The 15,140-nt window shown below is 50.5% G+C and overlaps 4 protein-coding genes across 4 annotated transcripts; 3 read left to right on the forward strand and 1 right to left on the reverse strand.

Annotated features, from left to right (window-relative positions):
• Window positions 1-3,486: 3,486 nt before the first annotated feature.
• Window positions 3,487-6,010, reverse strand: PV06_08097 (uncharacterized protein). The gene is made up of 2 exons (XM_016409398.1): window positions 4,301-6,010; window positions 3,487-4,235 (listed from the first exon to the last, which is right to left on the reverse strand). The coding sequence occupies exons 1-2, from the start codon at window positions 5,880-5,882 to the stop codon at window positions 4,201-4,203; spliced, it is 1,617 nt and encodes a 538-aa protein (XP_016259706.1). The 5' UTR covers window positions 5,883-6,010; the 3' UTR covers window positions 3,487-4,200.
• A 219-nt stretch (window positions 6,011-6,229) lies between these two features.
• On the forward strand, window positions 6,230-7,054 carry PV06_08098 (uncharacterized protein; the record flags this gene model as incomplete). Its single annotated transcript, XM_016409399.1, has 2 exons — window positions 6,230-6,325; window positions 6,380-7,054. The coding sequence occupies 2 exons, from the start codon at window positions 6,230-6,232 to the stop codon at window positions 7,052-7,054; spliced, it is 771 nt and encodes a 256-aa protein (XP_016259707.1).
• A 791-nt stretch (window positions 7,055-7,845) lies between these two features.
• PV06_08099 (uncharacterized protein) lies at window positions 7,846-12,450 on the forward strand (the record flags this gene model as incomplete). Its single annotated transcript, XM_016409400.1, has 4 exons — window positions 7,846-7,873; window positions 7,931-8,648; window positions 8,703-10,464; window positions 11,950-12,450. 4 exons carry the CDS (start codon window positions 7,846-7,848, stop codon window positions 12,448-12,450), a joined length of 3,009 nt encoding a protein of 1,002 aa, XP_016259708.1.
• A 1,142-nt stretch (window positions 12,451-13,592) lies between these two features.
• On the forward strand, window positions 13,593-14,873 carry PV06_08100 (uncharacterized protein; the record flags this gene model as incomplete). Its single annotated transcript, XM_016409401.1, has 1 exon — window positions 13,593-14,873. The coding sequence occupies exon 1, from the start codon at window positions 13,662-13,664 to the stop codon at window positions 14,871-14,873; it is 1,212 nt and encodes a 403-aa protein (XP_016259709.1). The 5' UTR covers window positions 13,593-13,661.
• Window positions 14,874-15,140: the final 267 nt, after the last annotated feature.

Here is a 15,140-nt window from a genome sequence, read left to right on the forward strand (position 1 = left end):
AGTACTTGTCATATAAGTGGCCTGATGACACACAAACGTGAATGGGAGCAAAGATCCGCTCCTGAGTCTGGTTCCCGCGACTCAGACTCACGAGTGACCAAGAAAAACCAAATAACTCCCGCCCCGTAGTGTGTAGATTTTGACTGATTGATCTAGTTAAAAAGACAATGATCCCAGATGGGAAAAGAACCAAAAGAGAAGGAAAAGAGAATCTAGATGGCTACATGTCAGGTCTGACATTGGAGATGTTCGCCGTCGGTAGTCGCCTTGCTTGACACGTAGTCATTGAAAGCACTCCAGAGGTTCCTGTCTCTCGGAAGTCAGAGGGGGTCTGATACTCCCTCCGTAGTCTATATTGAGGCCGGTTATAGTGTCGTCTTTTTATCGTGACTGAGATTGTCGGTAGTAGGCTGAGGAAATAAAGGTCCTTGAAAATTTGACGTCGACACCAAAAACAAAACCATCCACCCATCCAAAGCAACTTGATCCGCCCATTATGAAATGAGACACCAAAAAGAGGAATCCAAAGACTTGTACTTTTCCGCTTTTCCATCCTGTAATTTATATGTGTTCTTGTACATGGGGAAATGTTTTACGAAGGAGAAAACAGGATTGGCAATGGCGGCATTGGCACATCACTACCACCATGGACATTGTTTGTCGTTCGTACTGTCGAGAAGTGAAAGAGACTTTGATGATGAGTAGACTGACATGCTGTCCGGAGATAAGTGATTGGCACAGCAAGCAATGATTGGTACATCAAACATCATGTCTTCGTTTCGCGACTGTGTGTGAGAGAAAGACGTGTCGTTGTAACCAAGCTCAACTACTAGGTATATTTTCGACCAATGTACTCGGGTTGATCCTTGGCCACTTTACCCGTTACTTTGTCGCTGTACAAGGAGCAAAGGTTGCAGATGAGGAAGCCGCAGTTCTTGCACTCCCAGGCCTTGGTGGTCCGGCTGGCGCAGTTGTGACAGGTCCATTCCATAGGGGAATGGCCTTCGTTGAGTTTGCCAACATATTCATGGCCGGGACAATTCTTCTGAGTGTAAAGAAAATTGAGACGGGTCCCGGCGGGCTATTCTCAGTGACAAAGCTTCAAGTCAGACCAAGTTTGGAACAAGAAGGAACAAGGGTAAAAGAGAGTGAAAGGCAGGCAACATAAAAGGGAAGGATCAAAGGTTCGCTTCAACATACATCAGTATTGGTTCGTCTGCTATTGCCCATTGCTCTCTCACTCGTCTTCCCAATTTGATATTTTGTAGGATATTTTGCGTCGAGGTATGAATGAGAAAGGTTGATCGGTTTTTATGCGTGTGCCGAAGGACGATATCGATCTCTGATGTTTTTGAGGTAGCGACAGGAATAAGTTCAAGTGAAACTTGTAGCGATCCAAGGATTCGATATGAAAAAGGATACGAACAAGATAGAGAGAGTGAGAGGGAATGAGATCAAGAAAGGCTGTCGTCGGTCACCTTCTTTCCCATGGCTTCAATTGCATTCGACGAAATTCCAGTACCAAAAACCAGGATCATTTACGAGGTAACAGTGACAGTGACAGTGACAGTGACAAAGTGAATCCTTCCCTTCAACCCAAATCAAAAAGAGGGAGGGCAGTGAGACAAGGTCGGCACACCACTAGCCACCGTGCACACCCATACGAGTAACGATGTATCCGTTTGTAAGATTCCAGGAAACACGAGAAGGGCAGGCCGAAGGTGACATGTTTGACGGGGGTTTGGCAAGGGTTGATTTGATGGTTCCAAAATAAAAAAAGAAGAGGCGAACGGGAGGACTTTTCCGTGACTTGATCCATCCTTGAAGGCGATTACCGGATAGAGCGATGAGCAACTAGACGGTGTGCGGCGTGAAAATCTGGATACCACTACTGGTACTTGCCCAGGTTCAGCCCCTGCGGGATCAGGTATGGAGTTGGCTGATGGGGAGGGGTCCTCCCGTGGAAACTCTCTCGACGGAGGATAGTGTTCTGTGGGATACTCGTAGTGGACCACGGGCCAGACGTGAAGCCTAGAGAGATAGCCAACGGCTTAACGGAGTGTCTTCCACCCGAAGGTCTAAAAAATCCCCAAGGACCCTTGCCCGCGGATAGTGTCTCTAGAAGTGACAGCTCTTGTGGCCAGGGAACAAGGTGCGTACTGTAATGTAGTAGGTAGTACGAGGCGGTCAGAAATATCCCCCTGTCTGCAGCACGCGCGGAATCACCTCTTTTCCGCTTACCGGATAGACCAGGAAGAACCGTGCGCGGAAGCACCAGAACAAGGATTAAAGTTGTTGACATGGGAGACCATTCCATGATGCGGTTGAGGTCCACGAGTTACAAGGAATTAGTAGCCGCGTGGATTGGATTTGCTGCAAGGTACTCCGTACTAGGTATCCGTACTGGTGTGCGGTAAAAAGTCCAAGCCGGTCATGCCATTAAAGGCGATAGTTGGCAACAAGACGCCAGCACCGATTGAGAGGTTCCGTGGGGAGAAAGACGCCTTGTGGACGTTTCCTCAAAAGTATCCGTAGGTACCTGGGTACCTGGTAGGTAGGAGAAACGGGCCACGACCGGGCCTTTTTTTGGCGGGCCACTAACCGCCTCGTGTGAGATCATGATCCGACATTTTTCTATTACGCGGGGATCCATAGAATCCCATTTGACTTGGGATGTCGCCGCCGAAAGACCAGGACAGGGGGGGGTTGAGATATTTGGTGTTGAAGTACTGAGTAAGTCGTCTCGTAACAATGTTGGGGGAGAAAAGGTACCTGAACTTCGCGTACTCAGGGTCAGGCTCGCCTCCAGAAACGTGAGGCGACTCGCGAAGAAACAAGCGATACAAGGCGCCGCCTAATTCGTTCGATGGAGACACCCCAGTCTTCGCGTCCTGGCGATCGGCATACAGGGCGTCTGGATCGAAGAACCGAATTGTGCGCAAAAGGACCCCTGGTCGCTCCAGCCTAACAATACTGCCAGCCCCCCCGGTCAAGCCACCAAACGACCGCCAGCCTCAGGCGGTGACCACGGTGCTCGTACTGTGTGTCCGGAGCATGAAAAGAAAGCCCCAAAACAACCTAGTCATAGGATGATCCGAACACGTCCTCCAGTACTGTAAAATAAAACAGTAACACTCCAAGACAGGGAGGCCTACATTACAGCCAAGGGGGAGGGGGAGCCTTTAGCGATGACCATAGCTGCGGATCCGCTCGCCCTGCATCACTCTACGAGTATCTCAAAACAAAGCCTCCTCAAGTACCTACCTAACCTTAGCTTGGTGACGGGCTCTCTAGAGAGTCTTTACTTCTGGAACTTAACTTTCGGGGCGTTTGAGCCACGGATAAACGATCCATTGGGGCCCTAGACGAGCTGCTTTGAAGTATCCCTGGAGTCAATTTAAATACTAATTTTGCCAAAGCAAAAAAGATACATCATTTACTGCTGTTCCAAGGCTGAAGAAGAACTTATGTACGCTCCGTAGTAACCGCTACTTTCGATGATCTGGTGGTGGTTCAAGAGGAGAAAACAGCAAAATTCAGTCAAGGTGACATGGTTGTACGGCAAAAAAGGGAGTAATATGATAATCTGGATCAAGATTGTGGCTATCCATCGTCCCGAGATTTCGGAGATGCACCGAAAAAAGAAGGGAACAATCGAGCTGAAAATGCTCCGTATTGCTCTACGAGTTGCCACTTTGGGACCCCCAACCATACTGCTGAGAGAATCCTGTCCTCCATAGGACCATCCCTGTGCAATAATGCCGTGTCACAGCAACGATAATGTGCCTCCCGTAGTTGTACAATACCGAACAAAACCCCCTCCCCTGGGTTGATCGCCCATCATAGGCTACGAGTGGAATACATGGGGCTGGAAACAAGGGAAAAACCCGAGATTTGCTGCGATGCTCCGTAAGGCTGCAGGCGAAATGCAGGCTGGTGGCTGATGCAGCTCTACAGGGGTGTGATGTTGACAGCCACTCCGCGTCCGCATAATAACCTGCACCAGCGACAACTCTCCCGGCGTTCAGCTCAACAGATGTTGTGGTTTGCCTTTCCTTGTGAATGAAGCAATGACCAAGTACTGCCACCCTGCGAGCTAATGGTGTGTGGGCCTGTCCTTGAGTCGAGGCTGAAGCTGAGGTTCAGCCAAAAACCGGGTTCGAGCTCTGCTCAACTTCCGATCTACACTAAAGTAATCGATTACTCATTCACGCGAAACATGCTTGACATGTCCTCTGTGAATCATTGAGTAAGCCTGGGTAACTCGTAAAGATATCCGTGTTGTTCAGATCAAACTTACCTCCGTGGTGATTCCGCCGTATTGCCTCCGCCAGCAGATTCGACATATCAATCACAATCAATTTCTTGGACGATCTCATGCGTTCGGGTGAGATGGGAAAGGTATTCGTGACGACGATGTAGTCGATGCAGTCGCACTCTTCCAGCTCCTCTAGGGAGTCGTCGCCGAACAATGCGTGCACCGCGACGCAGTAAACCTTTTTGGCGTTGCCGATCTTGACACACGTCTCGGCGGCTGCAATCCATGATCCCGACTTGTCAATGATGTCGTCCATCAAGATCACCGTCTTGTCCTTGACATCGCCCACCAGGGTTATGGTATGTTCGAGGTCAGGGTTTTTCATCTGCTCCTCTTCTTCGTCCGAAGTGGCTGCGGCGTCAAAAGTCCCACCCAGGGCATGCTCGGGTTGGAAAGATGAAGTAGTAGACACGAAAGAAGCAGCCATGGGATCGTAGCCAAAGCCGTCGGGTCCATCTTGCAGGTTCTGAGAATTACGATCGCCGTGTCCGCCAGACACAGAACCTGAGCTTGAGACCGCAGACGATGGATGGTCGTCGTCCACAAGGTGACCCTGGATCAATCGACCCACCCTCACATCGCGCACCCTCTCATCGTGTAGAGCTTCACTAGGTTCGTATTCCGAGGGACGACGCGCACTCGGTGCTGTATCAACTCGGGCCAGTTCATCGGGCGTAGCCGGTCCAGGCGATGACTCTACTCGTGTGGTTCGTATGAGCGGACTGGATGTAATGGTGACGGATTTTGGACGACCCAGCCGATTCGTTCCGCTCCTCGCAGAACTCTTCTTGCGGTGAGGCAGTGGACCGCGATGCGTGGTGTCTTGAAAAGGGTCCTCCAATCCACTCTCGCCCTCCTCGCCATCTTCTCCGTCACTCTGACGATGTTCCAGTCGGATAGATTGCGGCTCAATGGCATCAAAGAAGATGGTACTATCCATCATGTTGTTATGGTGATGTGACGGTTTCGAGCGATCTCTATCGGTAGATACCAGAGCGAAGCTCAATTTGAGAGCATCCGCCAGGGAGGTGACTCGTTTGGTTCCGCCAACGTTCTTACTAACAACCACAGCTTTCTGCCAGCGAGGCACATTGGCCTTGATCCAACGTGCGATGATAGGTTCAGCAAATAGATTGTCAACGGGTTTGCCGAAAAATCCTTGCATTTGTGAAGCGTGGAGGTCGACCGTGATGACATGGTCTACCCCGGCGACCACCATCAGGTTAGCCAACATCTTGGCAGTAATTGCACCACGATGGCTCTTCTTCTTTGACTGGCGAGAGTAGGGAAAGTACGGTATGACGGCTGTGATAGATTTGGCTGAGCCGCCCTTGCATGCCGCAATCATGATGAGCATCTCCATGACACTGTCATTGATATTTCGGCTGCCGCTCTGAACGATGAAGACATCCTCGTTTCTGACCGAGGTTCCAATTTGCACGCTGATCTCCCCATTTGCGAAGTTGCCCAAGTCGACATTGGCTGGTGAAGTCCCTAGTCTCTCGCATATCGATTGGACGAGGGTGGGATGAGACCTGCCTGAAAAGACCTTGACTCCTCTCATGGTAGCTTTGTGCGGCAATCACCAAGGCCGCAGTCAAGTCTTGACACGGGTGAGGATGTTCTCAAATTCGTGATATAGACTAAAGGGTACTGAGCTAATCAATGCATGTTGCTAACGGGGTCATATTTTTTTTTCTTTGTCAACGTTCCCGTGTAGGAACGAATGAGAAGTGAAATGAATGAGGGAATCAATCACGTGACTGCGCTTTTTATTTTTTTGGGGTTTATCTTATCGGTGACTGGATCGCTTCTGAATCAAGGGAGCATCGTGCATCATGCATTCTTCACTACACTCTCGCATCTTTTGTCTGTTGTTCACTTCATGGTGACTGGCATGATGCTTTCATCATGTCTACAAAGTTTCCAGAGATTCAGGGAGGGGGTTCCCTGATTCTTGCATGGCAAATCAAAGGCAAAGAAGTCTTGGTTGTAGGCGGCGGCGAAGTGAGTTCTCCCTAGTCTTGTTAATCTCTAGTGGTGCAAAACTGACGGTGCCAGGTCGCTGCTGGTCGCATTGTCAATCTCCTTGATGCCGATGCCAAAGTCACAGTCGTCTGTCCAAGGAATGGGCTCAATGAAGAGGTGGCATACCGGGTGAGCAACGGACAGGTCAAACATGTTGACCGCGTCTTCTTACCTGTTGATCTCGAACCTGAAAAGAAAGTGGCCATGGTATTGACAGCCATCGACGACCCTGACGCCTCTACACGAATCTGGAAGTATTGCAAACAGATGAAAGTGCCCGCCAATATCGCAGACGTCCCTTCGGAATGTGATTTCTACTTTGGTAGTGTCCATCGCGACGGACCCCTTCAGATAATGGTATCAACAAACGGCAATGGACCTCGACTGGCTGCCGCAATCCGACGACAGATCGGCCAGATGCTACCAGAGGGCACGGGAGACAGCGTCAAGAGAGTGGGCCAACTCAGACGAAAATTGCGCAAAGTTGCCTCGGGAAAGACCAGTCGAGACATCAGTAAAAGAATGGCATGGATGAGTGAGGTCTGTGATAAATGGAGCACTGATGATTTTAACGATATGGACGACGAGGACATGGATAAACTGGTTCGATATTACGAGTCCGGCGAGGTACCCAGCTTCGAGGAGATTCGGCTAGGATCTCGCGACCATGTTGTCTGGGAATTTGATGGTACCTTTGGGTGGATGTAACATTATCGTGGTAGGTAACAGATGATTGCCCGAGTGCCTTGATGATGTGTACGAATATCTCAGCTACGGAGCATTTTTGAGTAGCTATCTCGGTTCGCATGACTTGTTACTTGAACTGGGAGCCTTGTAGCCTTGCATTGGCGAGGTACCAGTGCTTGTACACAGAGTACTAGTGTTCATTCTCGTGTCCAAGTAACAAACAAGGGGGAAAAATTCACCAGTGACGTCTACACGGACGGGATGAAAGTGTGTTTACTTGTACGAGACGAGCAGGAGGAGATCCGTGGAGGATATGGGTTGCTACGAGTACAAGAGTGTGGGCGGCAGCGGAAAAACTTGGCGCCGTCGTACCAAGAGAATGGAGGGGCCATCGATGACGTAGTGTGGCAGTTGGTGGGCTGAATCTTGCATTTGCACTTCCTGTACGTAAAGTGGATGACCATAACGCGTATGAGAAAGAGAAGAACCAAGAGGTGCACAATCGTCTAACACTGACAAGACCATCGAGGGGCCGAGCTCTCGATTTCTGGAAACATCTTCCTTTCCTTCTTCCCAGTACTTCATCTTCTTCACCAACGACAGTCCTTTTACAAGCTATTGGCCGCTTGCTGGTGCAGGTTTCCCTGTCTCTACCCCTCAGCAGCGCCTGGTTGCGCAGCTTAACGCGCCCAATCATCTCGACGAGGCTCCTCTGTCCAATTTTTTGTCGATCTCAATCGTCGACGAGGTCTCGAGACGAGTGTGGCCCGGCCCCTACACCTGAATAGACCTGTCTTGGAAGGATCATCGTCATGCAGGCACTTCGCGAGAAGCTCAAAGGTCAGTTCGTACCAGTAGTAGCGAAATGAGTTCAGATTGGTAACAGTGGTTGGACAGACTCCAAGCTTCATGATGCCAAAGTCGAAGCCATTCATTTAAAGCACAAGATAGGCAAGCTCAAGAACTTGGTAAACCGAAATCATCGCCATGATGAGGAACATGAGCAAGCCACCGACCGCAAAAGAACTGCCATCTGCGACAGCCATCGCTTCAAATCGTTTTTCCCAGAGCGAGACAACAACAAAATCAAATGGTATGTTGACGGTCGTGACTACTTCTGGGCTGTTTCTGTTGGTATTGAAAATGCCAAAGAGACCATTTACATTGCCGATTGGTGGCTCTCGCCCGAAATCTTCATGCGTCGCCCCGCCTTCTTCAATCAGGAGTGGCGTCTAGACCAGATCATCAAGCGGGCCGCTGAGCGAGGTGTCCAGGTCTATGTGATTGTCTACAAGGAAGTCCAGCAGGCACTAACTTGCAACTCTGCCCATACTAAACACGCGCTTCGAGCTCTCTGCCCCGAAGGCACTCCGGGTCATGGAAACATCCACGTTATGCGACATCCAGACCACAATGTGTTTGAGAACATGGGGGACATGACATTCTACTGGGCTCATCATGAAAAATTCATCGTCATTGACTACCACCTTGCATTCATTGGTGGTCTCGACTTGTGCTTCGGACGATGGGATCTTCGTCAGCATCTCCTCGCAGATGTCCATCCATCGGGCGTCGTCAATGAACTGTTCCCTGGCCAGGATTTCAACAACAACAGGTGGGACAAATTGAATTTCTATGTCTTTGATGTATGCTAATATGACCTGTCTAGAATCATGGACTTTCAAACCGTCCAAGACTGGTCCAACAATGAACTCAACAAGACCGATTATGGTCGTATGCCTTGGCACGATGTGGCCATGGGCTTAGTAGGTGAAAGTGTGATTGATATTGCAGAACATTTCGTCCTTCGATGGAACTTTATCAAACGTGACAAGTATAAACGTTCTGAAGGCGTTGACTATCTTTGCATGACCACACGCTCTAATGCCGATGGTTCCAATCCCGATGAAGATCTGATCTCTATTCAACGACCCAAACACCCTGTCGGCAAGTACATCGAGCACCCACTCAGCCCCCTCGAGAGCAAGGGCCTCCAAAATGCCGGCAGTGTACATGCGCAGATTGTTCGTAGTAGTGATGATTGGTCGAGTGGGATTCTGAACGACCACAGCATCCAAAATGCCTATGCCGAGGTCATCGAGAACGCCGAGCACTATATCTACATTGAAAACCAGTTCTTCATTACCGCGACTGGCGATCAACAGTTCCCCATACACAACACGGTTGGCCGTGCTATCGTCAATGCGTGTGTTCGTGCTGGTAAAGAAGGCCGCAAATTCCGCGTCATCATTGTCATCCCGGCCATTCCAGGATTTGCGGGTGACTTGCGCGAGGACGCGGCCATAGGCACCCGTGCCATCATGGACTACCAATACAGATCGATCAACCGCGGCGAACACAGCATCATGGGACAGATTAAGGCGGCGGGACTCGACCCGACCGAGTACATTTTCGTCTTCAACTTGCGCGCGTACGACCGCATCAACAAGACCCCAGCTTTGATCCAGCAGGAGAAAGAATCAGGAGTCTCGTACCAGCAGCTCCAGCGCGCCGAAGCCGAAGAGATCATGGGCACCGGCATCCATGGCTACGAAGGCGAAAGACAAGAAGGAGAGTCTCACGGTATCGGTCACGGTGGCAGCCACGGTATCAGCGAGGACGAGAAGGAACGCATCATCGACCGCAAAAGACAGTTCGAGGCTGCCCGTCACAAACTCGATGTCAAAGACCCCGTAACGTCGACCGACTCGATCGCCGAAGACGCCATGGCCCGCGGGGGCCTGGTGACCGAGGAGCCATGGGAAGGCGAGCCCGAAGAGGAAAAAGCCAACTTCGTCCAAGAGGAACTGTACATCCACGCTAAACTGCTCATCGCCGACGACCGTACCGTCATCTGCGGCTCGAGCAACTTGAACGACCGCTCCCAACTAGGCTCGCACGACAGCGAACTCTCCATCGTCATGACCGACACACGCACCATCGAGTCGACCATGGACGGCAAACCGTACCAAGCCGGCTTCCACGCAGCCACTCTCCGACGTCACATCTGGCGAGAACACCTCGGCATGATCGAAGCCCAGCCCGTCGATGCGTCAAAGGACCCCAACGCTCAGCCTCCAACCGTCTGCATGAACGAAGAATATAGTGGCGAGGAATGGGAGTTCGTCGCGGACCCCCTGGGTGACGAGGTCTGGAACAAATGGACAGGCCAAGCGACTGTCAACACCGACGTTTATAGACATCTCTTCCGCGCCGACCCGGACGACAACATCAAATCGTGGAAGGACTATGATAGTTTCGCGCCCCGCAAGACCATCAAGCAGGGCCATTTGCACGATCCACATATGCCGGCAGAGATGATCCGTAAGGAACTCGACAAGGTTCGGGGCCACCTCGTTTGGATGCCGTTGGACTTTTTGTGTGAGGAAAATATGGCAGAGAGGGGAATGCAGGTCAATTCTTATACTGAGGTGAGTGGTTGACCTTGTTTGTGACTTGCTATCTTTTCTTCATTCTGGTTTCCTGGCTTGTTCTTTTTTTCCCTTGCTCTCGTTTGACAATTACATGAATACTGACTGTTTGTGCTCATAGAGTATCTACACTTGATTTTTGCGGCACCGAATAGCGGACTGATTATCCTGCTAGCGGTAGACGAGTACATCTTCCTGCTGTGGAAGTCTGCAAAGTGACTTGATAGTGTAATATATTATATTACTGTTCACTATGGAATATTAATGATTCGATTCCTGTCCATCCATGGCTTTGACACGAGCTCGATCTTGATTCAAACATTTGAGGAACCAAGTTGGCGATCTGTGAACCTGTTCAGCTAACCGGCAATCTTTCCTCCTTCGCGTTAGTACATTTTTATATCGACTTCCTTCTTCTAATTCCTCCTCCTAGACACAGAATACACCGCCAGATGACAGGCCTGACCTCGTTCCCTGTCATCCCGTTTTCCTCTCGGACCGGCGCAACAACGTAATTTTGTACCGGTAGTTGACACCAGCGGAACCAGCGACAAACCAGCCTTGCATCGTCAACTTTGTTTGCTACACGATTGCCTGAGGAATCTCTCTCGCACAAGAATAGATTTGTTTCCTGGCTCTCTCTCTACTTCCAATCTGATACCTTGAAGGACTTGAAACCTTAAGATCAGTGATAGACAGGGTAGCTCAATATGTCTTCCATCTACAGCAACCCAGAGGAACTTTTCAGAATGATGGCACGTACCAACCCGAATCTACCAATTACCCCCTTCATTTCCATCTCCTGATGAAGTCAGAATTGAGTCAAAAGTCTATTCCAAAGAGATCTTCAATAGCTGGGGCACCTTTTGTGGCATTTTGGTGCGTCGTGAGGAGGTGATACGAAAACGATGGATGAACAAGAGAAAAGAACAACGCAAGAAAATTCTTTTAGCCGCTTGGCCAGGCATGCCCGAGCGACACCGACCGGATTTCTACGAGCTTTCAAAGAGCGGAGCCCGTGCTGCGTCAAGATATATTGAAGCTTTCAAGTATCCCTATGTTAACCAGGAAGATGCTCTTTTCAGGAAGAGCATCGTTATTATTCCTGAATTAACGCGGTCGAAACCCACCCCATGCCTTTGCCCACGCCGATCTCGACGCAATGCATATTGGACAGACTAGCAAGATGATTATCCCGGTATTCCTCAACGAATACACAATGTGCATCGCCGGCGAAACAGATCCACTCGCCTGGTTAGCTGGAATGATGACGACGATGCGTTCATGTTGCAGCACAATTGTCTCCAGTTCCAGACTGGGACGGGACTTTTGGTTTTAGAAATCCAGAGCAAGATCTACTCTTTCCTTCTCGAATGCTGCTACCAATTATTTCACCATGTCCTGCGGGACGAGCTGGCCAGTCCCGAGATTCCTGAGCTACCTGAGCCACCAGCGATCGTTGCTTCTGGGACCTCTTACGCGTAGCTTTCTTCAGTGGCAGCAGAAGCACCATATAGACTCCCAGCCAAGCTTGACACGCATCGACTTGTTCTCCTGGGAGAGGCCAAGCGAGCTGCTGCTGAAGACCATGTTTGGGATCTCAGAGAAGATCCAGGGTATTTCGCATCGGTGGCTGTTGATCGATCACAGCACCGCCAGGAAAGCCTTCTCGACACACAGGGCCGACGCCATCCGCACGACCATAACGAGGTTTTCTGGAACCAAGTGATAAGAGGCCTCCCTGTCGAGGCTTATATGACCTTTCTCTGTTGGGATCTGCTTTACAAGTACGCAGTCAGGCTGGACGATGCCTTCAGATCTGCCGGAGCTCTGAACCATGGTCAACCTCTGCCCAAGAAGCTCGAGCTTGCCCTGGTAGAGTTGTGCTTCGCAGCCGAAATGATCTCAAAGGGCCTGATCAATGAATTGAAGTCCAGCGTGCCAGCATCGTCACCAATACACGAGCGCTTTGTTCGAGAACCTTAACGACTAGGAACATCCGTCATGCAGATCACGACGAAACAAGGTCTTGGCAAGGATCCCTTGCTACAGCTATTCGACATGCTGTGGGATTCAGACAAGGTGTTTTTGACGCAGCTTGCCAGCATTGTAGATGAGATACAGCGATGCGTTGACCACGATCCTGGCCAGAAGGGCAGAGTGACGTCCTACGTCGTCCAGAAATTCTCCGACCTGGCCCTCATTTCGCAACTCGTCGGGCAGGTAAAGACCTTCTTTCCATGGTCCGCGGGTTTGAAACTAGAAATGAGCCCAGAGGCCCGAAGTCCTGGGTACGATAGGGCAACGACAGATGCAGCAACTGTCTTTAATCTTTTGCGTGAAGACATCGCTCCGAAATTTGTGCGCGCCGTCGTCCCACTCTCCAAACACCTGCACTATTCCATTGAAAAGGCTTGCAACGAGACCAGCGTGAAAGCCTGCCAACAAGTAGAAGAGAGAGTGGATAGGTTGTGTAAGGTCATCGATGAGCATTGTCGAAAACATACCAACAAGACACTTCACGAGATATTTCCTCAGCCACGATGTGAAAGCTCGAGAGGTCCATCGCGCGCCAGAATCGACGCCTCGCCAGAGGCCTTGACAAGGAGAAAGTGAATGATGTCAATCTCATGACTGTCGATTCATTTTCCCGGTCTGAATTTCGAACCCGCCGAAAAGCAAGGCAGAAGGGGGAACCCACTGTTTGATTGGTGACCCATGGAAGACGTCGCCGGCACTCATCTACATGAGCTTCTAGAGAACATACGTGCATCAGCAGTTGCAAATGCCGATCGATACATCAACGACCTCGTCTTGCCGCAGCTGGCGACTCTCAAGTCTAGCAATGGCGGAGCTCTGACCGAATATGTTCGGCACTTGGCTGCTTGGACCATTTGCGCAAATGAAGGGATCGTATCTTTCGTTCGGCCCGAACGCTATGTGGAGCAATCGCTGCTAATTCGCTGGCGGAGACCGTATGACTAGCTTCCATTGGACGGAGCTAGCGGCCATACCGAAGTTCGGGAGGGGCAAGAGTGGACGAGTCGGACTACCCAGCTTGTAGTCATGGCCTGCTGAATTTCCTGCGACTTTCGAGCAGCGCAGAGACGACCGTAGAGGAATTGAATCTACCTTTACCAGATACGACCAGGTTGTAAGTCTGCTTCAAGCTACTTCTTTCACCAGTCAAGTTCATCATGTTGTCTAGACGGTTCTTCTCAGACGATGAAACTTTCAGCTATGAAGCCCTGCGAGCAGCAGGCTACAGCAACTATGGCGGAGCCGACCTGGGCGAAGTCTTCAACATCTGTGCACGGATAAAGGCAGGTGATGAAAAAGGCTGGCTACGTGAGTGGAAAGCTGCTGCCCAAAGAGCAGAGCAGAATGCCCGGATTTCGGAAACCGGGGGAAACGAGCAAAGTGCTTTTACTGGATACCTTCGAGCTTCCAACTATTATCGGACTGCTGAGTTCTTTCGACGCTCCAACCCTTTCGAAGACAAAGAATCCCGCGACCTGTTCAACAAGTCAAGTGAAGCGTTCTTGAACGCGATGCGTCTGGGACCGTACGAATGCCAGGAGGTTCAGATTCCGTACCAGGAAACAACGTTGCCAGCCTACTTGATGCTTCCACAAGGCAACAGGACCAAGCTCAAGACCATTGTGTTCAATGGGGGTTACGATTCCACAAAAGAAGAGTCGTGGTTCGCCATCGCGGCCCCAGCACTTGATAGAGGATTCGCTGTCGTTGCATTCGATGGACCCGGTCAAGGTGCAGCTCTCCGGGAACAAAGATTAGCTTTCCGTCCGGACTGGGAGACAGTGCTTACTCCTGTGCTTGATTTCGTCGTGAGGCGTCCCGAGGTGGACAGTGAACGTGTTGTTGTCTTTGGATGGAGCATGGGTGGCTACCTTGTAGCTAGGGGCGGGACGGCCGAACATCGTGCAGCTGCCCTTATTCTTGATGATGGGGTATATGACTTCGGCCTTGCCTTCAGAAATGGCCTGCCGAGTTTCATGCAGCGTCTTATCGACTGGGGCTACGATGGCATATTCGACGCCTTGGTGCAGAAAGCAATGCGTTGGTCGTCTGGTCTTCGATGGGGGGTGCTGAACGGACTTTGGACTTTTGGAGTGAAGTCTCCGGCAGACTTCCTCAGGGCAACGAAAAATTACACACTCGAGGGCTGTTGCGACAAGATCAGAACACCATCTCTTATACTCGATGCGTCTGAGGACCACTTCCTCCGAGGACAACCGAGAGTTCTTGCAGACCACCTCACATGCGAACATGAATTGGTTACACTCGGCAAACTTGATGGCGGCGAGACACATTGCCATCAGGGTTCATTTGGTCGGGTTCATCAAGTAATATTTGATTATTTGGCTAAGAGACTCGGTAGTTGTTAGGTAATAGCTTAAAAAGTCGTGAGTCTTCGTGAGCGGTCTGCTCTGCTCGTTCTCAGGCAGCGGAGGGATCCCTGTCAAGCAAAGTCTTTCGACCAAGGTCCGTAATGGCGACATAGCTTACCTAGTTCCCCTAACATTCTGCACATACATAAGTACGTTAGCATGAAGAGTCTCTATTCTGCTCTCTGCCGGACATCAACTCCGTACTAGCATAGCAAAGTGGCTATGCACACGACAGCGCCTCTTTCCTTGAGTCGTCACGACGCG

This window comes from Exophiala oligosperma, assembly GCF_000835515.1.
Source record: "Exophiala oligosperma strain CBS 72588 unplaced genomic scaffold supercont1.8, whole genome shotgun sequence".
NCBI lineage: Eukaryota > Fungi > Ascomycota > Eurotiomycetes > Chaetothyriales > Herpotrichiellaceae > Exophiala > Exophiala oligosperma.

What these genes read in the sequence shown, in the direction of transcription:
- PV06_08097 (XM_016409398.1), bottom strand. Translation starts at nt 5,882, where the DNA reads ATGAGAGGAGTCAAGGTCTTTTCAGGCAGGTCTCATCCCACCCTCGTC. An exon ending in ACGGCGGAATCACCACGGAG is followed by an intron (nt 4,236 to 4,300) that starts GTAAGTTTGATC and finishes AATGATTCACAG; the next exon opens with AGGACATGTCAAGCATGTTT.